Below are 23,956 nucleotides of genomic sequence, written 5' to 3'. Positions count from 1 at the left end.
CAGTCATCCAGCCCCCCTGGGAGTCCTGCATGCGCGGACCCACCTGACTGTGTCTTCCCTCCCACCCTTTCAGGCTAAGCTGGCTTCCCTGGTCCAGAAGTGTCGGGAGAGGAACCACCTGATCACACACCTGCTCCAGGAGCTGCACAGACACGGGGTGGAGAAACACCAGCTCTCCGAGACGGCAAGCAACATGGTGAATGACGCGGCGCTGGCTGAGTACGCGGCCACCTTCCTGGCTCCAGAGGTCCCACAGGTAGATTCCCACAGACAGCCCTGCCCTCTTCCTGTTGGGGCTGTGAGCTCAGCAACCTACCCTCCACCTGCCCGACCTGCCCTGTGTCAATTCAGCATCAAACAAGCACCATGGCGTTTATTTCACTAGATGGGTCTTTCACGTGTGCCTCAAGACCTGAGCACTTACTGCTTCCTCTGGCAGATTTTTTTGTCTGTCCTGTAGCCCTCCCATCCATCCTTCAGGGCACAGTTCAGGTGTGACCTTGCCCAGGAGTCTGCTCTAAATTCCACGGGCCACAGGGTTAGCCACATGCCCCTCCATCCTTCATTGCACGTGGATATGACTGACGTGGGACATTCGAGGGATTTGCCCCCTACTGTTAGGGGAGTTTTGTCGGCGTTTCTCTGTTGAAACCAGAGCTGCTTCATATCCATTTCTGTCTCCCTAGTACCTGGCACAGAAAAGCTGCTCAGGGAATATTTGTTGAATGAATGAAGTAACGAAATAAATGAATGAGCACCTCCTCTCCTAATGGTCTACAGAAGAGGGAGGAAACAGAGGCTCAGAGAGGTTGGAAGTCTCTCTTGAGGTCACACAGCTACTAGGTAGTGCAGATGGTGATGGATACCAGTTCTGACCCAAGTCTAGTAAACATGCTCCCGGGTCTCCACCTGGCTCGCAACAGTGGTACCTGGGTGTCTGTGTGCATGCAGCACCCTCGGGTGCTCAGCTGAGTCTGCCCACGTGCGCACGCGCGCACACGCACGCACGCACACGCACGCAAGCGTGCACACATACTCAGGCACACAGCCTCATTCCTGGGGGCCAGCCAGCTGTGCCCCCACCAGACTAGCTCAGCTCCTGATGATGCGAGGGCGAAATGCAGCTGCTGCTGTGCACGCAGCCAGCCCTGTTTTCCAGGGTCCCTCCTGGGCTCTGCCCTCAGGGGGGCCTGCCCTTGGCAGTGTAGCCCCGGGCCTGCGTCACCTTTCTCGGCCTTCCCAGCCCAGCCTCTGCAGGCCGACCCTCTCTGTCCCTTCCTTCCCCCACAGCCTTCAGGGTTTTAGATGTCCTCTCGTCCAAATTGCCACACAGCGGACATGGACACCAGGAGGCCAAGGGGCCTGCTCAGGGCCACGGCGACTTGGTTCAGAGCCAGAATTTGAATCCAGAGCCCCAGACTCCCGGTCCAGTGCTCATCCCTTTGCCCGAGGGTTTCAAGCCTCTTCAGAGGCAGAATAAGGATGGGGAGAGAGGTCAGCATCTTGTCAAGGGACCGGGCACAGTCCCTGTGTGCAGAGTTCCAGGGAAGATGTTGGATGCGGCAGGTGTCACCTGGGAGGGAGGCTGGCTGTGTGCTGAGAAGGCATCATTGCAGTGAGGGCCCCACCCTCCGAGGGCTGCTCTCGGTCTGGCAGGCTCTGAAATTAGACCCGATTTGTTCACTGGGATTGAACAGGCTGACTTACATTAACCAAATTCACAGAGACTGAGGTATAAACCTGAACACTAACTTAATAATTTCCCATGAGAGATCGAACTATGTGCAGGATGAAATATTGGATGGATGAAAAAATAATCAGCATATTCTCTCCCTATAGTGGAGTTATCTAGAAAGTCAAGTTCATTCATTCATTTGTTCATTTGTAAGTCAATATATATTTATAGTCAGAAGGTTATTCAATGAGAACAGAGACTGTTAATGGTGTCATCAGCCTGATGCTTAGTTTCCTGTAAGGATGTGCTCCGCATGCCTCCCCTGGGGCCAGGGTGTCTCCCCGCCCAGCCCTTTTGAAAGGCTATGGGCAATCATAAGCTTCTACTTCCTCCTTTTAAGGTGACTTTGAATCGGCCGTGACCCATTTTGCATTATTTTGCAGTTCAGCTCACCAAGAACACCCCCATTTTCATGATCTGGGGGGCGGCTCGCTGTTCCCTCCACAAACCACAAAAGCCTGGCTCTGCCATTTTATTCCACAAATATTTATTGAGCACCTATTGCCACAAGTCAGGCACGGTGCTTGGGGTTGGGGAGAAATGGTGAACCAAACAGGCCAAAACGTGCATGCAGTCAAGGAGAGAAATAATCATAAATTATAGCAAGTGTCAAGAAGGAAGGGCTTAGACAGAGACTGTGTGTGTGTCTTTGGAAAAGACCTTAATTGCTCTGAGCCTCAGTTTGCTCATCTTTAAAATGGGACTATTAGGACCTACTTGGCAGAATGGACATGAAGACAGACGGAGATCATGCAGCACCTTGTGCAGGGATGTCCCACGAGTTAGGAACCTGGTCCTCGGGTGGGCAGTTGCCAAGGGGGCGGGTTCTGGCACCCAGGAGCCCTGGCTTCAAATCTTAGCTCTGCTGCTATCTAGCTCTGTGACCTTAGGAGGGGACACTGACATGTATCACTTACCATGGGGGCTTTATGTAACTGACTCAGGTAGTCCTTTCGCGGGGGAGGTGCTATTATTATCCCCCTTTCCAGACGGGAAAACTGAGGCTCAAAGGGGTTACAAGTCGTGCCCAAAGACACACGTCTATAGCAGCTTTCTAGCTCAGCTTTTTCCTGATTTTTGTTTTTGTTTGTTTGTGGTACGCGGGCCTCTCACTGTTGTGGCCTCTCCCGTCGCGGAGCACAGGCTCCGGACGCGCGGGCTCAGCGGCCACGGCTCACGGGCCCAGCCGCTCCGCGGCACGTGGGATCCTCCCGGACCGGGGCAGGAACCCGCGCCCCCTGCATCGGCAGGCGGACTCTCAAGCACTGCGCCACCAGGGAAGCCCCTAGCTCAGCTTTTTGTGTGTTAAATCGTTTGCCTGAGCAGAGCTGGGATTTGAACCTGGCCGTGGGATTCTGTGCACTGCAGCTGCGACCCCTATGCGAAGGGGGGTGTGTTGGGTGTCTTGCAGGGCTGTGGGCATGTGGGCAGCAGCATGGGCTCTGGCACATACAGACTAGGCCTTCAGTGAGTCTGTCCCTCTTGTCACTGGAAGGCCAATCCTCAGTGTGCAGATATAAGGCAGTGGGAAAAAAAACCCTGTGATGCGTTAAGAAGCAAAGAGGGCTCCAGGCTGGCGGGAGTGAGGGATCCCAAGTGGAGGAGTTCCGAGAGGCTGGATGGGAGGTCACGGACACCTGACTGCCCGCAGGGGTGTTTGCATTTGGTTCTTCAGTGAATGGGGAGCTGCTGAAGGGGTGGAACAGGATCTATGTGCTTGGGGAAGAGGAACCCTGCAGGCCTGTGGGCTGGACTGAGCTGCCGAGTCCCAGGCAGGCCATGCACATGGCAGCCAGTTGGCTCCGGCCGGGAACACACAAGGCCCAGGCAGCCGAGCAGAGCTCTGGGGGCACAGAGACCCTGGTGGCTGCGGTGGCAGCTCTTCCTGCTGGCAGCTGGGCAGGACGTGGGTTTTACGGGTGCTGATTCTCGTTTCAGAGAACACAGATGGAATTCCTGATGGGGACATTGGGCTTAGGCTTAGAGCCCGGGAGGGCTGCCTGGCTGGCTGGGATGCGGGGGACATTCATGGGCTTGGGGAGGGGATGTGCCAGAGCGGAGAAGCAGGGAAGTCCCAGAAGCACTGAGGCTGGCGTACTTGGGCCCCGGGAAGCTCATGTGCACTGGCCCCTGCCCTTGGGAGGGAACCCACACTAACCACAGACACCTGAGAGAGGACGGGGTGTGGGCTATGGTGGTGGGGGGAGCCCACCCGGACAGGCTGCCGTTCATTTATTCACTGGAAGCGGTGATGACAGCCGAGACTCACAGAGCCTCCCCTGAGCCAGCACTTTCTGTGGTTCACTCACTTCATCCTCCCAACATCCCACTTTGTCACGGAGGAGACTGAGGCCCAGAGTGGTCAGAGAGCTGGTCGAGGTCACAAGCAGGGGTGGCGGGCTGGGGGTTCAGAGCCGGGGTTCGTCTGAGCTCCTACCCTTTCAGGAAGAGGGTGCTCACCCCACAGCCGTGGCTCAGGGTCGTTCACTGCCTCCCATTGACTTCCTTTTCTTGCCCTGGTTGGGTGGGAGATAGAAATTGAACCTCAGTCAGCTCAGCACCTGTGTCCTTTCTTCGGGGCTGCATCTAAGTATCTTAGTCTGTTGGGGCTAATTTAACAAAAATACTGCAGACTGGGCAGATTAAACAGCAAACATTCATTTCTCACAGTTCTGGAGACTGAAAGCTGGGGATCAAGGTGCTGCACGGTGGTGGGGGCTCTCTTCCTGGGGAGCAGACGGCCACCTTCTCACTGTGTCCTCACATGGTGGACAGAGAGGCTGGCTCTCACACCTTTTCTTATAAGGGCACTGATTCCATCCTGAGGACTCTGTCTTCATGACCTGATAACCTCCCCAAGACCCCACCTCCAAATACCCACTGAGGGGCCAGGACGCGTGCATGGGTGGATGGGGGCTGCCTGGCCCTCAGGGCTGCCATCTCCCTGAGCTGGTGTATTGTCCATCCCTTAGCATCTCGGCTGCCACTGTTCACAGGTTGGCCTTGCATCCGCCCTGGTGTCCTTCCTCTAGCTCTGCTGGTTCTCTTCAGCTCGGGCATTGGTCCTGAAGCAGGAGGATTCCATGAGGCTAGCTTGGCCAGATCTCCTACTGTCTTCCATCTGGAAACATGGGGTCTTGTCACCTCCCTGGCTTTAGCTGAGATGGGAGCATGGGGAGGGCGGGTTCCTTCCATTCTTGGACTCCTAAATGGAAATGGGGGGTTCTCTGTTCCACCCCATCCCCCAAACTGGCTTGACTGGGCAGGGCTCAGGGCACCTTCTCAGGGCCTCTTAAGCTCCTCCCCACCTCCCCAGTCCTAGGATACCTATTTTTTCTGGATTTCACCAGGACCTAGGCTATTGACATTCCCAAGCCAAGAATGAGACACCTTCTTTGTTGCTTGTACTCAGGTGTCATCCCCTTCTTGGAAGCAGATGCCCGGGCGCCAAGGGGAAGTGGTTCAGGGGTGCCCTCCTGCCCATGCTTGCAGGGTCCAGCCTGGGGTCAGCTCAACAAATGGAAGGTCCGTCAGAGACCTGGATGGGTTCGCCCTGCCTGACTCCCTGCAGTTCCTGGGACGTGAGGATTATTGCCCTCTCTTCAGACACCGAGTTTCACCTGGCAGATAGAGACACCCCAGATCCTGAAGAATTGCCACTCTGTGACAGTCCTCTGTGCCAAGCCACTCCAGTGCTTGTCCTTCACCTCCCGAAGCCACCTGCTCTCTTAGGCCTTGGTAGCAAGGGGCGGGGGTTGCTGACTTCTTGTAAGGCTCTGTGAGGGTTGAACAAGATCCCACCTGAAATTCCCCTCACAGTGCTGTCACATAAAGACACTCACAGAGGATGTAGGGTCCCTTCAAGCAGAACCAAAGTATTGCTCCACTGGGGGAGGTCAGGGGATTGGTGTACTAACACCTGAGGGTCATGGAGACCCCAGCCTCGGAGAGATGCAAGCCACCTGGCAAGGAGGCTGCTAATTCCACTTCCTCCTGCCCTGCTTTTTCCTCTTTCTTCCATGTCCTGGAAACATCTTGCTCTCCTCTGGGCATTGGTCAACAAGATCTATATATGGGCCTTTGGAAATGGAATCTCATCTTGAAAGAAGCAGTGAGACTGAGAGTCCTAAACTCCCTCAATTCATTAAATCAACAACCCCGAGCCTGGGCCCCCAAGGATCCAGGCAATTATTTTCTCTTGATGTCCTACCTTTTATGAAGTTGAGAATATTCCCCCAAAAGTTTACCTGGGGAGAGAGGTGGGGGAGTGGAGTGTGTAGGGTGAGGCTTTATCCGTCTGCTACTGCATGTGGAACATTTAGTAAACGTTCATTCTTATTTCACTCTGACAAAAGCCTGCAAGGACCATATTAGTGGCTCCACTCTGCAGATGGAGAGGACAAGGCTCAGAGAGTTCAACTGACTCGGCCAAGACTATGGAGCCCGTAAGCAGCAGAGCCAGGATTCAACCTGAGGCTGCCTGGCTCCAAGCCTCTCCAGGCCTATGGGATAAATGAGGAGCAGGAAGCAGGGGAAAGATCTATAGATCTCTGATCAGGTACTGAATGCAGTGCCTCCAGAAGTAGTTCAGTGCCTGTGAGACTACTCTGTGGATACAAAAGTCAATGAAACCTCAGTATCACTTTGAAGAAGTCTGTGTCTAGTAAGACTAGCTCCAAACCCAGGTGTGAACAAAAGCATTCACTTGAAACATAGCAATGAGCAGAGAGAAGGAGACTTATTGGGGAATATAATCCCTGGAGAAGGAAGCACACAAAATAGGCCTTGAAGGATTTAAAAAAGAGTTTTACTAGCTGGAAGGATGGAGTGAAGGCCCTCTAGGCCTGGAGACCTGCATGAGCAAAGGCACTGGGGTGTGAAGGGTCATGGTACTCGAAGACACACAGTTTTAGGGGATATATGTGAAGTGCTCTCAGAGCAGAGTTACCAGTGCCGCTTCACGTCTTCCTGTGTGTGTGTGGGGTCCAGGAGGACAACCAGTCCACCAGGGGGTGATGCAGGGACTCAGGTCCAGCCCGACCTGGTTTCCTGGGTGACCGAGTCAGGAGTCCCCAGTACAGCTCAGCAATCAGCTCTCACAAGGTGTCGAAGGGACTTCCGCACAGAGTATTTCTCCTGGAGACTCTGCCGTCCAGCTGCCCTCATTTTCCCCCTTTTAACAGCTTTTTAAATGCAGTCATCAGTTTCCCTTTGGAGATTCAATTTGAGTAAAGGAAGTGGAAGCTTGTCCTTGCACCTGTATCCCTGGGAGCAAATCCTGGACCCCTCTGAGGATTGTAGGCAGAGGAGGAGGGGAGGTCCTGCCTGTATTTTCGCACACACAGGGAGGAGTGGATCTGGCCATGGAATGCACTTTCTGCAGCGGTGAGGGGGCTGATTTTTCCAGTTGCAGTTGTCTGTAGAAGGCTTTTCCAGCTGTGTCATGAAGAATAACTGCTGAGATGTCTTTTCTTGCAGACAAGCCATCACCTGGACGTCGAGTCTGAGAAGACAACAGTTGTAAGAGGTCAGTGTGATTTTCAGTTAGGAATAGTCTGCATGCTCAGACACAGTCCACACCGGCAGGACAGTCTGACAGGTGGACCAGGGTGGGGAAAAGCCCACGGTCAAGTGCAGACGACTAAAGGAAACCCGACCCCACTATCTTGCACTCTCTTCCCTACTGACTCTGCCTTTTCATTTCACTACTTAAGGAGAACGCATCAGAAAAATACTGCCACTGCCAAAATGGCCAAATTCTGCAACCCTGTAGTTTCAGTCCTGGAAATTGATCCTACGTAAACAATTCTATATGTGGAAAAGCTCAGTGGACAGGCATATTCATGCCAGGGTATTTATAACAGTGAAAAACTGTTGGGAAAAACTCCAGTATTGTTAATTAACCCATATTCACTGAGTATGAAGTACTAGTCACTAAAATGATGCTGATAAGTACCATGTGATAGCATGGGAATTAGGATATCCTACTAAGTTAAAAAAGGATATAAAATGGAATGTATCAGATGACTACAATGATACAACTGTACGTGAACATCTGTGAATGATTGGCAACTTAGGCTAGAAGATAAACTAAAATACCAACAGCGGTTACCTAGATGGTAACATGGGTGGGGTTTTGTTGTTCTATTATTCTTATTGTTAAAAAGAAAATTAAGATGCTATCTGTCCAGAGAGAATTTCCCTGGGCCTTGTTTTACAAGTGCAGTGTACTATCAGCACTGGGGAAGGCGGATTCCTAAGGGTTTGTTTAGGGTTACTTTGTTTTCAGGTGCTCAATATAAAAGTGAAGAAAGTATGGATAGAGTTACCTTTAGGCAACTGAGCTGCTCTTGATAACTGCTCGCTTAGCGATTCTTATTACTAGATTTTGTTCTTACAGCTGTGTGATCTTGGATGAGTTAATTAACCTCTCTGAGCCCCAGACTCTTATCTTTAAAAGGAGGATAACATGATCTTTTTCAGAAGTGTTAGTGCCTGACACATTGCAGGGCACCAACAAACAAGAAGAGGTACCTGGCTTCAGTTTTTAGCTGGTCAGGATGGGCCTGTCCTTCTGTACCTTTGTCTTCTATCCCTGCAGTCTGAGTTGGCATCTGTTTTCACAGTTGGAGGCACATAAATTCTAGCTGGTCCTGCTTCTGCCACTGGTTTATGCAAGTGTCATCCCTTCTCTGGGCTCAGGTTCCTTACCTTTAATAGAAGGAAATGTACTAGATTAATTTAGTTACTTATTCATTCAACATATCTAGAAGGCTGCCATGTGCCAGATCCCTGATAGGTGTTGTAGGGCTTACAGAAATGAGTCAGCTTCAGAGGTGGTGGTCCTTGTGCTGAAGGAGCTTACAGCCTGGTAGTGGACAGTGAAGCAGGCAGGCCATTTTCTAGGATATCCCAAGACCATGGCAGTACCATCAGAGGGCTGTGAATGTGGCACTCAGAGTTCAAAGGCACCCAGGAGGGCCTCTGTTGTGGGGTGAAGGGATCTGGGAATGAAAGACAATGAAAAGGCTCAGAGACTTGTTGATTTTTTTTTTTAAGGTTATTTTATGACATATAGGTTTTTAAAAATGTATTCATTTTTTGGCTGCGTTGGGTCTTCGTTGCTGCGCGCAGGCTTTCTCTAGTTGTGGTGAGCAGGGGCTACTCTTCGTTGCAGTGCTCAGGCTTCTCATTGTGGTGGCTTCTCTTTGTTGCAGAGCACGGGCTCTAGGCACGCAGGCTTCAGTAGTTGTGGCACGTGGGCTCAGTAGTTGTGGCTTGCAGGCTCTAGAGCACAAGCTCAGTAGTTGTGGCGCATGGGCTTAGTTGCTCCGGGGCATGTGGGATCTTCCCGGACCAGGGCTTGAACCCGTGTCCCCTGCATTGGCAGGCGGATTCTTAATCACCGCGCCACCAGGGAAGTCCGACTTGTTGATTTTTAGAATAGACTTCTGAACTGAGGCTTGACTGAGAACATTCTCTTCTAGCTCAGAAATACCTCCTGAATCCCGAAATGGACAGTGTCCTCCAAAGACCTTTGCATTCAGAGTCCTGGCCTATTCCAGAGGCTGAGCGGCCAGCACAGACAGCTCAACTGGATTCTTTGAAGGTGAGAGGACATCAGTCACTTAATTTCTCAAATAAATGTTTTTATTGAAAGTATAACACACATACAGAAAAGGGTACAACTCGGAAATGTACAGTTCAATGAATTGTCATGGAGTGGTACGTGCCCATAAAGCCATCACCAGGTCCAGAACTAGAAAGCGACCACAAAGCACCCCTCTGGTTTCCCCTTCTAGTCTCTTCTTATTATCTGTTTTTAGATTTTGTGTAATGGGTCATATCTTGTGTTCTGTGTCTTGTTATTTTTCACTGAGTGCTAGACATGATGTGTGAAAATGTGAAGATGTAATTTGATAGTGTCTTCATCCAGACAGCACTTCCTTTGTTCCGCACATCAGAACTGATTCAGAGATAATTTTAGTACTTATGAGATCTGTTTTATTTCTTGCTCACTCTTACTCGTAGGGCATAGCCTTTCATGGTTCCAAGCAAAAACCTGTAATGTTTAACAGTGTCCTTCCCCAGCTGCTTCCCACTCCATGAGGCTGTCAAAATCTCTGCTTAGCTTTCTACCTCTCAGCCACCACAATCACATGCAGGCTTCACCTTCACTTGGAGGGAAATACAGCCTTCAATGTGGGCCAACTACTCTTGGCTTCTCTCCTATCTTGAATTTTAGTCCCACATATCCTCAAAGTCTTTGTAGCTCTCAGATGGTTTCAAATAGATCTTTTGCTATATTTTGTCCAGCTTTCCTACATGCTCTTACTGGAGGTTTGGTCCTAATCAGTCAGATCCAGAGAAGCACTCTGTTTTCCCAGAGAAAACCTATTTTACTTATGATATTTGGAGTCTGACAGGCCTGAGTTCAAATCTCAGCTGTAATTCAGTGTGATGTTGGGTGGATGACTTACTTGGTCTGTGCTTAAATCTCCTCATCTGTAAAATGGGGATAATGCTGCCTGCTGCCGATATGAGGATAAAATCAGATAAGCAGAGTTGAATATGTCTCTGGAAAATAAGAGATGCTCAAAAAAAAAAAAAGCAGCCATTACTTAGGAGGAAACTGATCTTATTCTTGGCATTTTATTTCAACTTATTATTATTGTTTTTCTTCTTCCTTTTATTCCTGTGGCTTCTCTCTTGCCTTCATGCTTATATTAATTTTTTTAATCTAACAAATGGAGCTAATATTTACCTCTCGGGGTCTTTGGGACAATTCAATGAAAACATGCACATAACATAATTACTGTACTGCCTGGCACAGGAGGTGTTCAATGAATGACAGCTGGTGTTACTGATTGACCTTAAACTTTTTTTTTCTAACTGGTGACTTTCATTTCAAATTACTTGTCTGCAGGCTTATTATCTAGTAATGAGAACTTCTTTCCAGCTTTGATCTTTTTCTAGGAAAATTACATCTGACTTTTGATCTTTGACCTACCTTATTACAAGCAGGTAGAAGGCATTTTAGGCAAAGGGAATGACACCTGCAAAGACAGAGGGGTGAATGCTCCTGAAGCATTGGGGGATTGGTAAGCAATTAAATGAGGCTGCAGCGTAAAGGAGAGAGGAGTCTAGGAGATCATAATGATGATGTTGATAAGAACAACAATGAGAAAGAAAACCCCTGCTTCCATTTCTTGAATGCTTACTATGTGCAATGCATCAGCTTTTCCAGTACTCACTACGGGCCCACAAAATGGATCTTGACATTCACTCCACTTCACCTGTGAGAAAAGGTGAGGCACAGAGAGGGTAAATAGCCAGCCCCAGGTCACACAGCTAAAGAGCTGGGGTTCCAACACAGACTGTCTGGCTCTAGAGCTGATGCTCTGGTCATTCTGTGTCCAGATCGTGCTGGGCCTTCACTGGGGGGATGAGAGTTGTCGCTCCTGCCCCCCTTGAGGTTACAATCTGGAGTTCAATGTGAGAAGAAAACCCTCCAATGTCTGCACTCAGTGATACTGGCCAGAAACCGATAGCAAAGCTTTTGAGGAAATAGTTGGAGCATAAATTGAATGAATGGATGAACCCAAGTGCATCTTAATACCCTTATGGTTCCAAGTTTCTCACGTGTTCCTCAACCTTCTTCAGAGTTCTCACCACACTGTAGAATGCTGCTGGATAAAAACTCCTCCTTTATTGGACATAATTTCAAGGCCGCAGGATATTTTGTTTCTTTAGAGCGAGAGGACAGCATAGTCAGTGTAAATGTCTTTGTTCGAGTGCTTTACACAGTACCCGGTCCACAGGAGGCCTTGTTGGGTGGATGTGGATGAAGAGTGAGGCAGTGGGAGGAGGCTGTTGGGCTCTTTCTCTAGAAGGTCACGCGGGCACCTCGTCCTTATCCCCAGCATTGCATTTTGCCCACAGCCTTGGTTCTGTCCCGCTGTAACAGGCATTGAGGAACAGAGCTCTCTGCCCTAGGAGAAACAGATTGCAAGCCGTCTCTCTGGGCCGGCTTTTGGTACGAGCTTCCCATGGTGAAAACGAACTCTAAACGACACCAGGGCATTAGTGACCTAGAAGGAAAACGAGGTCATTGTTGAAGGGCAGTAACTAAATTTGTCATATGTCACAATTATTTTATGGTTGAGCTTAGAGGGAAAAAAAAACAAAAACAGGGGAGTAGGAGGTTGGCATCCAGTGGACATTGCTTTCCTTTTCATGGAAAGGTCATCGTCTCTTGTCACCGTGAACAACGAAATTTATAGAGGACATGACTCTATGGAGATACCATCAGTGATCGTCTTGTCAGGCCTTTAGATGACCTGGGGTTCGAGCCTTCCCCACCCCAATCTCCGCTGCCTCTTCTATAACTCAGTGCCGATGGCGTGTGCCTCACTGACATGTGATAGCAGCTGCCTGGCGCAGAAAGTGCTCGATAAATGTTCGTTATTGTTGCCATCTCTTCCTTGGATAAACTGTGGGACCAAAGGGGCTTTTGTGGACGTGTAGAAGTAGAGACCATTTCGTTGTGCTCTCGCCTCCAGCTTCCCTGGCCCTCGGGGCCGACGCCCGACCCTGGAATGTGCCAGGCTTCCATCGCTGTGGAACCAGGGCTCCCTGTACAACGTCTGCAAGGAAAAGGTGGAATGTCCTGTCCTGGCCTCCAAGCTGAGCACCTCCTGCCATCCCCCGAGCTCCTGAGCCCCGCAAGGATCCTGGCTTTGCACCAAGAGCTTCGACAAAGCATCTGCAGCACTTCCCAGGTCAATAAATCACCGTTGGAGTTATAAATGGAATAGGACCACTCACTCTCTGGGGCCATTTCCTTGACTCCGTAAATATTTGAAGCAGAACTTTCAGAGAGCGTTTTAAGAAATTGGTAGCAATCAAAACCCTCATTCAGTGGCAAGTGGCTTTGCCTGTGGCTTGGGGAATCTGTGTTGATTGTCAGAGCTCGAGAGAAATACTGGACTTGCGAATTCTTAGGAGTCCAGCTTTGCAAATATCCAGGCAGCAAAGGGAATATTCTCTGTTCCAAAACCTACCGAGTGACCGGCCCAGTGGCTCTCCACTGGGTATGATCCCCCCCATCCCTCAGGGCAAAATTTGACAACGTCTGGAGAAATTTGTTGTTGTCACAGCTGGGAAGCTGCCACTGGCATCTAGTGGGTAGAGGCCAGGGATGGTGCTAAACACCTACAGTGCACAGGACAACCTTCTAGAACAAAGAATTGTCCAGCCCAAATGTCAGCAGTGCCAGGGTTGGGAGGCTCTGGCCTCATCTAATAGCTCCTAACATTGTCAGCTGCAGAGACCTGTTTTGTTAGTTTCCCGCCTGGGGCCCTTCCCCATGTTTTAAAAGATTTTGGTCTACCAAAGGAGACATTTAATTTAAGTCATTATCTCTTTCACATTTTAAAGCATTAAAACCAATCAGAACTTTCTGATGAGTCCATTCATTCAACAGACATTTGTGGACATCTAATATACACCAGGCAATACGATATGAGGGAGAAAGAGGTGAGTCCACATCAGCCCCTGCCCCAGGGGCTCACAGGGCAACAGAGGCACACATGTAAACAACTCACCGTGCAGTCATGGTTAAGTGTGCCGTGAGATGTGAGACAAAGGGCTTTGAAGCCAGTTCTGCCTGGCTTTGGGGAATGGGAGGTCATTCCAGAAGGAATGGCTGAGCAGAGCCCCTAGACCCAACGAGGTAAGGTGTTCAGTACATGGGTGAGGTGGGGAAGGAGGGGACAGCATGGGCAAAAGCTCTGAGGATGAAACTGAACCGTGGTATGCCACCAGAGGGGGAATGTGCAAAGTAGCCCTTTGCCAAGCCAGGTGCAAAGAGTCACTGCCTCATCCCTATCCAGCACCACTTACTTCCTCCGGGAACAGGACCCTGCCCTGACCCAGGTGTGGGACCCAGAAGTAGAAGAAGAGTCAAGGGGGCTTGGGCCACAGGTGCCCAGACCCTGTCCCCGGGCTCACCGATCAGAGACATCATCTCTCTCCTTAGGAGGGGCTGGTGAGGGGCTTGTCACATAAGGTCAAGGAAGGACCAGGACAAGAAACCGAGGGCTCCCGGGGCAGTAGGCAAAGCATATTGATTTTATTTTAATGTATTTTAGCTTTGTATGTGGAAATGAAAAGTGCAAAGAGTTCCCACACACCCTCACCCAGCTTCCCCTGACGTTAACACCTTATGTACCTAACCATAGCCCAAGGATAGAAATGAATGGATTTATTTTGAGGAGAACTGGGGGGCCATCAGGGCATAAGAGAAGCACGTCCATGAGCGAGCATCAGCTCATCAAGCTGCTACCATCTTCATTAGCCCACGGGACTGTCATGGGTCATCACGTCCATCCACGGTTCCTTGGACTGGGTTACCAATGGATCCGCCCATTCATTTGTTCATTAAGCATTTAATTTAACTGCCATGTGAGCTCCGGAACCTCGGGTAGGTGCTGGGAAACAAGAATCCAGAAGATGCCCACCTCCATCCTCCAGAACTTCCTGTAAGCCCTGTGGCCCCATCACACACCAAGGAGTCCCCAGATTGGAAAGCACTGCTGTCATCACTTTCACGGTTTCAATCAGCACAGCCACCCCATAACTGCCAATCGTGCGGCGTCCTGCAGAGCTGGTCTGCACGCTGGTTTGCGCTCACCTCTTCTGCCCTCTCCTCCCTTTTTTCTGGGACAATGCCATTAGCTTTCAGCACTGGGAGTACGCTGAAGACAGGCTGTGAACCGGCTGACGTCGGGGTGAGCAGCCAGCTAAGCCACAGGGTCGAGCCTGCCGGATGCAGTCAAGGCCGTTTCTGGTCCCCAGATCCTCCCACCAGGTTCAGACCTCGGTGTTCTGTCCCTGGGGTGCTCCCTCCCGCCTCTGCTCACATGCTGGGCTTCAGCAGAAAGGCCACCGGGGAAAATCCATTAAAGAAGCCATGGCAATCTTTGCAGCGTAGCCCGATGATTCCATAATAAATCATGTTCTGAAGCCAGGAGCCACTTATTATTAACCTGAGCCGTGAATCCTCCTGGGGCTGGCACTTTGGATTTCCTCAAGCTGGGTCACTGCTTTGTGCTGTGATTCCTCCTGGTGACACGTTTGCGATGGTGGATGGTAGACTGCGGCATTTTCCTTGCCTCGATCGAAGACTCCCATCCTTGGCAGGGGCCCCGTGTTCCCCTGCTGCCCCCTTGGGTGGGCCTGATGGGGCCAGGGCCCAGCCTGGTCAGATGCTCCCAGGCGAGGGACAGGACCTGCTCGGCCGACCGAGTGGGGACAGGCAGGAGCCCAGCCCGCAGGAGCTGGCTCGGGCCGCCCCTCCCACCACGAGTGACCCAAGGCCTCTGGAGACCAGCCAGATGGACCAGCCCAGCTGCCTCTGCAGAAAACAATTTGTCACACGGGGCTGTCAGCAAGCAGCAGTGGACGCCTTCTTGGGGGTGCCTGGCCGAGCTACGCAGAGCAGGAGCCCTGAACACAGTGAGGTAAATGCACACCCCACCCCACCTGCCGCGAACCACCTGGGCTTCTAGGCAAATTGGACGAGAGGGTTGGCTTGGCCCCTGGCCAAGTGGTTCAAGAGTGCTCTGTGCAGCCTCTCCCTGCACCTGATTCACTGCCATTCACTGCCATGCCCTTCTGGGAGGCATTTTGCTCCTACAGCAAAGCAGTCCGTTCAGCAAATATTTCCCTGAGAACCTGCCGGGGCAGATGAGGCACTGGGGGGCTGGGTCTCAGGGGTCTCACTCCAGGTCCCCATCCTCCAGGCTCCTGCGGGGACGGATGTGCAGATAGCCGGAGACCGAGTGGCATAAGCGGGGTGCAGCAGGGAGAATGCAGGGTCCAGGGGCACAAAGCAGTGGCTGACCAGCGAGGGAGGGGTCAGGGAGGGGTCAGTGTTGACTGAGGTGGGCCCCGCAGATGAGCAGGGCTCAGCCAGGGAGAGAGTCCTTGCGGGCGGGGGCAAACACACAGGCAAAGGCTTGGGGTGGTGTCGGGGGTAGGAAACCAGAGGTGGATGGATATACATGTGCTTCTATAATCCCCCAGTGGAAGGTGCTGCCTTTTTGTGCAAATCCCACTGTAACTTTCCTGTTTGATTTTACATGTGTCTTTAGTATAGGGAAGACATTTTCATGCTTCAAAATTCAGAAGGCACAAAAATCTATATGGTGCAAGTCTCCTTCCCTCCCCTGTTCCTGGTTCCCCTCCCCAGAGGCAAACATGACGCCAGTTTCTTAGGACGCCTTCCAGAGATACCCTGTATATTCTAAGCAGTCACACACACACCAGTTTTACCTCGATGCCTGTGCTCTGGTTTTTTCAGTTCATTTATCTCGGTGATCGTTCCCCATCAGAACATAAATTTTGTTCATTCAGTTTTTAAACACTTGCACTGTTTTCCATGGTGTGGAAGTTACTAGCTCCCTTTCAATGGACATTCTCATTGTTTCTGATCTTTTGCTGTTAAAACCAGTGCTGTCATGAAGATGCTTGTACATCCATCCCTTCACTCACGTGTGAATTCATCTGAGGGCAGATTCCTAGAAGAGGAATTTCTGGGTCAGAGCAGAGAAGCCTTTGTCACTTTGAGAGCCCTGTCCACACCCACTCCCCGCCCCGCTTTGAGACTGTACAGTTTTCGCTCCCCCTCATGATGCCTGGGGGTCCCCGCCATCATGCACCCTAGGATGTGCTGATTCAATTCAACATTTACTTTTTGAGCCTCACCCATGGACCAGCGTGGTTTGAGGTGGTAAACTAGGCAGATGGGGCCCTGCCCTCAGGAGGAGGAGATACATCAGACTGGGGAGACGGCTCAGTGAACAGGACCCCAGCGACGGACCGTCCGTGTTTCCATCCTGCAGGCACTGACTGCCTGGACAGGAGGGTGATGCGTGGGCATGAGTGACCTCAGTGCAGGGAAGCTGGGATCTGGCCACCAGGAACGGACAGCTGATGAGGCCCTGAGGAATTTGGAGGCCAAGGGGGAGGAGAGAAGGTGGCGCCTGGGCTGAGCCATGATGGGCGATACTGTCCTGAGAGCAGAAGTGGTGGCCTGGGTGGAGGCCAGTCAAGAAGGGATCTAGGGCTTCTGAACTACGCTTATGCCAGACACTGTGCTCAGTGGTGGACACTCCAGCCCGGGTTTCCCCCAGACGTAGAAGCCCGGCTAGGGCAGAGGAAGCCGGAGGAGGGCTGGCAGGGGCCAGGGCAGAGGAGGCATGGGCGGACGGTCCCCACGTGGCAGTTGGTACCCAGGCCGGCTCTCCCGAGCAGGTGGATGGGGTGTGGGCCCTGAACACACACCTGCGGGCCTTGAGCCCAGGCCCCTGAAGGCTTGGTTTCCTCCTGAGAAAATGGAGATAACAGCATCATAACCTCGTCTTACCTCACTGGCATCTCACAGGAGATGCCCCGTGACCAGCGCCTCGCCCATGGCCCTCCCAGCCCGGTGCACATCCCTCCTTCTTTCCCTCTAATGCTGGGAGGCAGGTGGCCCAGGAGCTGAGCACACATGCCCTGCCTGGGTTTGGGCTCTGGCTCCTCTCCTCACCTCTCCTCTCTGTGCCTCAGTTTTTTAATCTGTACAATGGGGGTGCCTACAGCCTAGGGTGGTTTGTGAGGGGTGAGTGAGTAAAAGCACTAAAGAGAGGCCCTGGGATGTGATGAGAGCTATGGGAATGCTGCCATTGTTTCCTCTTGATGCATGTGATGTTCAAAGGCAAAATGAGATGAAGAATCGGTGAAGTCCAGGGTGTAAGGAGAGGGCGTGGATCGCTGGTGGTACAGATGGAGACAGAGCTTAAGACTGAAATGCCTCGCTGAGGAGGCAGGTGTAAAGAGATTGGGGGAAGTGATGGTGCTGTGTCGGGTCTGTGGGTGATGATGCAGCCAAGCTCATCCAGGGCTGTAAGGAGCCAGCCGAGAGCTTTTCAACACTTAACAGTCACAGGAGCTCAGTCCCTGTGCGGCTCTGCGCTGACCCTCCCCACCCAGCTCAAACCGCTGCAGTTCCCTCCAGGGTCTTTTGTCCTCCTCCTTGGTCTGCCTCTTCCCGGAAAGCCTTCCCACGGATTCAAGAGTGTCCAGGCCTTCAGGAGGTGGTCTGGGCTGGTGTCTCCCATTTCCTAAAAGCCCCTGTTTAACATCCATGAGGATGCTCGTTTCCACTGCTTGGGCCAGGCCTTCTCACTTCATTTGACCCTTGTTAAGATGAACAAACCTAACATAGGCGGTAGAGTATAAGCTGTGCAGCTGCTCTAACATCCAGCTCTGCCACCATCAGCTGTGTGACCTTGAGCAAGCTGCTTACCCTCTCTGTGCCTCAGTTTCCTCCCCTGGAAAAATGATGCAAATAACAGACCCACCTCGCAAAGTGTATCTCAGAAGGATTAAGTAGAGGCTAAATGCCTGCCTCTTGGCCATTTGCGGTGTTGATGTTATCTTCAAGTGCAACTTGCCACCATGCCTTCAAGTAGAAAGCCAGCATCCCCTGCCATCCAGAAAAAGCATTTTCAAAATCACAGAAATTACTGTTAAGCATGGAAAATAATTTCCTGAGCTACTTCCTCCTCCCTTTGTGTCCAAGTCTACAGGATGCAGCCCAGCCCCAGGCACTGGCCTTCAGCCCCTCAGGGATCTGACCGACAAACCCCTCCAGCTTCATCCCCCCCACCCCTGCTCTAGCCACAGGGTGACCAAGCACAGCCACGGGGCCCGGCCTCTTCTGTCCCCTCTGCCTGGCCTGTCGACCTTGAGAGCAGTTACAGGGTGCAACAAAGCAGGCTCTGGCCTCAAATTCTGCCCGCCATTTCCTTTCTGGATGACACTGGACCCCCTCTGGGCCTCGGTGTTCTCATCTGTAAAATGCGGACACTTGACCGCATATCTTAGGAAGACAATTCAGTGAGGCATAAAGCATGGAGCCCGGCTCACTGCGCAAGCTATTATTATTGTTGTTGTTGCTGTTACATTCACCACCTGCTAAAGTCAGGGCTCGGCATGTCTTCCCATTTCCGGAGTTATATAAAATATAGTGCCCCCACTGGCCAAATAACAGCCATCGTCGCCCCAGGCATTGGGCATGCATGGCTTTATCACAGTGTGTCTCTGAAATTCCTCACTGACTAGCCTGTGAGGGATGGGGGTTTATCCCCATTTTTCAGCTGAGAAAACTGAGGCTCACAGATGCCCAGACTGATGGAGCCAGGATTTGAGCCCCAGTCTGTCTGGCTCTGACTCTGAAATCAATTTTCCCTCCATTGGAGCTCAGATCCCAGTACCTGACACATGGGTCCTCACACCTGTACCCGTGTAATCCACCCCCCAGGCATGCTATGTATGTCCCTACCTACTTCCAAGAAGGAGTTAAAGAGACTTAAAATAAAAGACATGGATACAATAAAAAGAATCTGTATTACAGAGAGTGAAAGCTTCGGGTCAGATAATAACCGATGGTAGGAGAGAATAATTATACCCGGCACTAAGGCTATGGGCAGCTATGACAGTTGAGTGGAAAAATGAGGTCTGAGCTTCCTGGTAGTCAAGGCAAAAAGGGGAATAACATGGGTTTGACGGCATTGAATTGCCAATAAAAGGAAGCAGCTCTGGAGATCTTTTCCTCCAGCTCTGAGCTCTGGGGGGAATCATCCTGAGGGTTTCTGTACAGTGAATGGGGGATAAATGGTGACTTGTGTCCCTGGTAGCACAGCTCCCCAACCTTGGGAGCGGGAAGGAACATCTGATAGAAGCTGCTTCCTGCCTCTGCCTGTGCCAGGGGTCCACACCTGTCTTCATGGGGTTCTCACAGATCCTTGGGCTCAGCATTATCACTTGTCCTTTACAGATGAGAACGCATAGAGAGGCCTTGACTCCCACGTAAGTTTCCTTGGTTTGTGGGGGACAGAAATCTCAGAACCAGCGCAGGCCTCCCGTGTTCCTAAGCTCTTTCCTCTCTGCTGCACTGCCCAGCTCAGGGAGGCCCTGCCGCTTGGATGATTGCCCAGAACTAATCCCCACCCCCATTACTCCTCCCAAGCCCTTCCCCTTCCCCTTCCTGCTCTCCCCTCCCACACCCCTCCCCCATCCCTCTGCATGCCTCCCCAACACACATCTATTCTCCCCTTTGCTAAAATCTCAGCCAAATGCTCGCTAGGGCCCCCAAGCCCTCCAGGGCTCAGCTCCAAGACTAGCAGCTCTGTCTGCTGGCAGCTGAGAGTAATTTAGCAACGGGAAGCAGGTGTGAGGCTGGAGGGGGGGGCGGGGCTCAGTCTCACTGCCTCCAGCTGCTGGTGCTTCCGCCATCCCCATCTCCATCCCTAGGACTGGGACACCCTGGTGTTTGCCTCACACCGGACCAGACCCCAGAGTCAATATCCTCCACCACACACACAAGGGGAAGACTGCAGGCAGAAGCTGATGGGTTAAGTGCCAGTGGCCTCAACAGACAACTCCTTATTGTTCCTGACGGTTTATTCATCGGACACAGGTCAACACTGAGGGCCTGCTGTGCCCTGGTGCTGTCCTGGGTGCGATCAGCAGAGCAGGATCCAAGCACATCTGCTGAGGGTGTGCGTGGGGTAGCTGGGTCCTTGGTCAGGCAGCAGGAGGTAAACAGCCAACCTCCTCGCTCTTCCAGGGCTGCCGGTCTGTTTGTTCGCTTTGTGTACTGAACAAAGTATATGGCCCAGAGGCAAAAGGGGGTTAAATCCCCCAGCTCTCTCCTTGCCAGGAGACCGTGCCTGGCTGGGGGAAGTGGTGCCTTTTACAAGTTCACGCAGAGACCTGTGGGCTGCAGCCACCTGGAGTGGGCATCTTTTTGTGATTCCGCACAAACGCTCCAGACTAGCCTCAGCACCTTATTTTTGCCGACTCAGACCCAGAGGTGCCAAGTCAGCAGGTCTTAGAGGAGTCAGGGAGCCCCCAAGGCCTTCCCAGCGCAGCCCTCCTGTTTGCCAAGGGCTGGAGGGCCGTGTCCTGCCCCCGTGCATCTTTGAGACTGACTCAGGAGCCCAAGCCCTCCCTGAGCCTGGCCTAGGAGCAACCCTCAACAGGAAGGTAGTTTCTGCTCACTGGTGTGATTAGGGTGCTGCTCCCCACCAAGGCCACGGCTTTCTTCCATTTTCCCCGAGTAGTCTGAGCCCTGCACCCTGGTCTTGTCCCGGGAACGTCCGGCTCCTGCACCCAGCCCCAGCCTGGGGGGAGAGAAGGAACACCTGATAAGGAAGTCACAGGACTACTGCTTCAGAGCTGTGTGTCCCTAGGGGAGTCACTTAACCTCTCTGTGTTAATCAGCTGTAGCATCAATGTCACCGCATAACAAACCAGCCCAAACTCAGCGACCTCAAGCGTCCACTCTCACACTGTCAGGTCTGAGGTGGACTGAGGTTTGGCTGACCAGGCTGGGCTCAGCAGGGAGGCTCTGCTCTAGGCTGAGGGTTGGCTTCAGGCCTGTGCCACCCGGCACCATGTTCTCCTTGGAATTCTTGGAATTCATTGTCTTCTAGTGCCTCTTAATGCCTCGGCCCAGAACCATACTCCATCGGCCACAGTAAGTCGTGTAAACGGGTAGAACATCAACGGGATGGGGAACCAGACTCCTCCACCCACTCCCCAGAGTTACAAGGTCACAGGGCAAAAGGAGGAAGAACCTATCAGAACAGTCCCACCTACTACACCCTCATGGTGGGACTTGGACGCGTCCCACGTGGGAGAGTGGTCGGATGGGAGGTGACCTCACATGCAAAGTGTGCCCTTCACAGGAGGCATGTGGCAGCTTTCTGCTTCCTCTGCTGCCCTCCTTTGCCTTTCCTCAAGTATCTTTATATGGGTATAAAGTTTGTCCAAGTAAAACCAAAATTCATGACAGAAAATCCACGTGCCCTCCGGTGGTTAAGAATCTGCCTGCCAAGGCAGGGGACACGGGTTCGAGCCCTGGTCCAGGAAGATCCCACATGCTGTGGAGCAACTAAGCCTGCGAGCCACAACTACTGAGCCCACAAGCCACAACTACTGGAGCCCACGTGCCTAGAGCCCGTGCTACGCAACAAGAGAAGCCACCGCAATGAGAAGCCCGGGCACCGCAACGAAGAGTAGCCCCCGCTCGCCGCAACTAGAGAAAGCCCTCACGCAGCAGCAAAGACCCAATGCAGCCAAAAAGAAAATAAATAAATAAATTTTTAAAAAAATTTAAAAAGAAAATTCGCGTGCTCTCAGTGGAGTAAGGGGCCAAGGGCCCGGCGGCGCATAGTACAGTCACCCTTAACGGTCAGAGCGCCCAGCTGAAGGGCCCGCTCAGTTTTCCGGCTCCTCTGACATCTCCTTCCTCCCCACTCTGCCTCCTGGAAACACCTGGCTTTCCTTCTGACTTCTCCAAACACATCTAAACCAAGACATCCAGAAAAGAGTGATCAAATCAAGTCCATCCTCAAAGGGGCCAGGCAGTACTTTTTCCTTCAGCGCTTGATTACGCAGGAAGTTTGGAATATTTTCCCCAAAGTTCCCTTAAGGAAGGGAAGTAGAGTGAGAACAGATGGCTTCCTGAAGTCCCAGGCCTGGGACCTGCTTCCCACCAGCAGCCAGGGTCTGGGAGGTGGTCTTCTGGCTGAGCAGCCCCGGGGGCAGGGACCCCAGGGCCCAGCTGCTTTCTGTACAGATTTCAGTCCTCCTGTATTTAGTCCTGCTCTGCCTCTCCACACTCAGAGGTGTCCCGGGCCCATTGCCAGTCTTTTCAGTATTCTGAGGTGTGATTTTGCGGGCTTCCTGCAGGAATTCAGTAGAGCAAAGAAAGCTGCAAAGTGAGCTTAACTTCTATGCTCTAGTTCTTCTCTTCCTCCTCCTCCTTCTCTTGGTGTGTGTGTGTGTGTGTGTTGGGGGGGGAGGGTGTCCGTGTGTGTGTGTGTGTTTTGGGGGGGGAGGGTGTCCGTGTGTGTGTGTGTGTGTGTCCGTCCCCAGGTCAGCAAATCCTGTCAGCTCTACCGTTAGAATATATCCAAGATCTGACCACTTCTTATGGCCCCCAACACTTTTTTTTTTCAGCCGCATCCCCAGTGCCTAGAACTGTGCCTGGTTTCCACTAGGGGCTCAATAAATATTTGTTGAATGAATGCATAGGTTAGTTGCTCAATTTTCTTTTAATGGTGCGCCAAGCACCTATTTTACTGTATCTGGTTGTCTCTAGTACAGATCCTGCTGGGTGAGAAAATATTACTATCCTTTTCATTTTTGCTTTGGGGGACAGGAAGGAAGTGATTCAGCCGAAGGGGGAGCTGAATTCTAACCCAGCTCCCCTCCCCACTCCATTCCTCCTGCACCGAGAGTTTTGCCATCAGCTGCTGAAGGAGTAAAGGGCCCAGGCGTTGCTAGGGGTCTGGGATGGAAGGAAGGTGGGTCAGAGAGTGGAGACGTCACAGGCAGGGATTGAGAAGAAGGTGGAGGTGGGAGGGTGGGAGGGAAGGGAAATTTCAGACTCCCTCCTCATCTTTGGAATTTTTCCCTTGGAAGGACTGGTATTTATTATGCACTGTCTGTCTTACTCCATTGGATACAGATGCTTTATCTGTGCCATTATTATTAGGGCCATGAATTTTTCTTTTACTTTTTATTGGAGTATGGTTGCTTTACAATGTTGTGTTAGCCTCCACTGCAACAAAATGAATCCTCCACACACATACAGATATCCCCTCCCTTTTGGACTTCCCTCCCATTTAGGTCACCACTGTGCATTAGGTAGAGTTCCCTGTGCTATACAGTATGCTCAGTTGTCTATTTTATACATAGTATCAATAGTGTGTATGTGTCAATCCCAGTCTCCCAATTCCTCCCACCCCACCCCTTTCCCCCTTGGTATCCGTACATTTGTTCTCTACGTATGTGTCTCTATTTCTGCTTTGCAAATAAGATCATCTATACTATTTTTCTAGATTCCACATATATGTGTTATTATACGATATTTGCTTTTCTCTTTCTGAGTTACCTCACTCTGTATGACACTCACTAGGTCCATGCACGTCTCTACAGATGACCCAATTTCATTCCTTTTTATGGCTGAGTAATATTCCATTGTATATATGTACCACATCTTCTTTATCCATTCCTCTGTTGATGGACATTTAAGTGGCTTCCATGTCCTGGCTCTTGTAAATATTAGGACCATAAATGTCACCTTATAGATAAGGTGAC

General features: G+C 51.5%; 1 protein-coding gene across 1 annotated transcript in view; it reads left to right on the top strand.

Moving 5' to 3' along the window:
- The window catches only part of C7H4orf50 (chromosome 7 C4orf50 homolog), a 50,276-nt gene extending 37,733 nt beyond the window's left edge, over window positions 1-12,543 (top strand). Inside the window, exons 9-12 of the mRNA XM_028492567.1 lie at window positions 74-256; window positions 7,214-7,262; window positions 9,223-9,344; window positions 12,298-12,543. Of these exons, the coding sequence (XP_028348368.1) occupies window positions 74-256; window positions 7,214-7,262; window positions 9,223-9,344; window positions 12,298-12,543 (600 nt within the window). The remainder of the gene's footprint in view (window positions 1-73; window positions 257-7,213; window positions 7,263-9,222; window positions 9,345-12,297) is intronic.
- Window positions 12,544-23,956: the final 11,413 nt, after the last annotated feature.

The sequence above is a fragment of the Physeter macrocephalus genome, chromosome 7 (assembly GCF_002837175.3).
Source record: "Physeter macrocephalus isolate SW-GA chromosome 7, ASM283717v5, whole genome shotgun sequence".
Lineage (NCBI taxonomy): Eukaryota > Metazoa > Chordata > Mammalia > Artiodactyla > Physeteridae > Physeter > Physeter macrocephalus.
The sequence above is the reverse complement of the archived record's forward strand: the minus strand, read 5'-3'. Positions and strand labels throughout refer to the sequence as shown.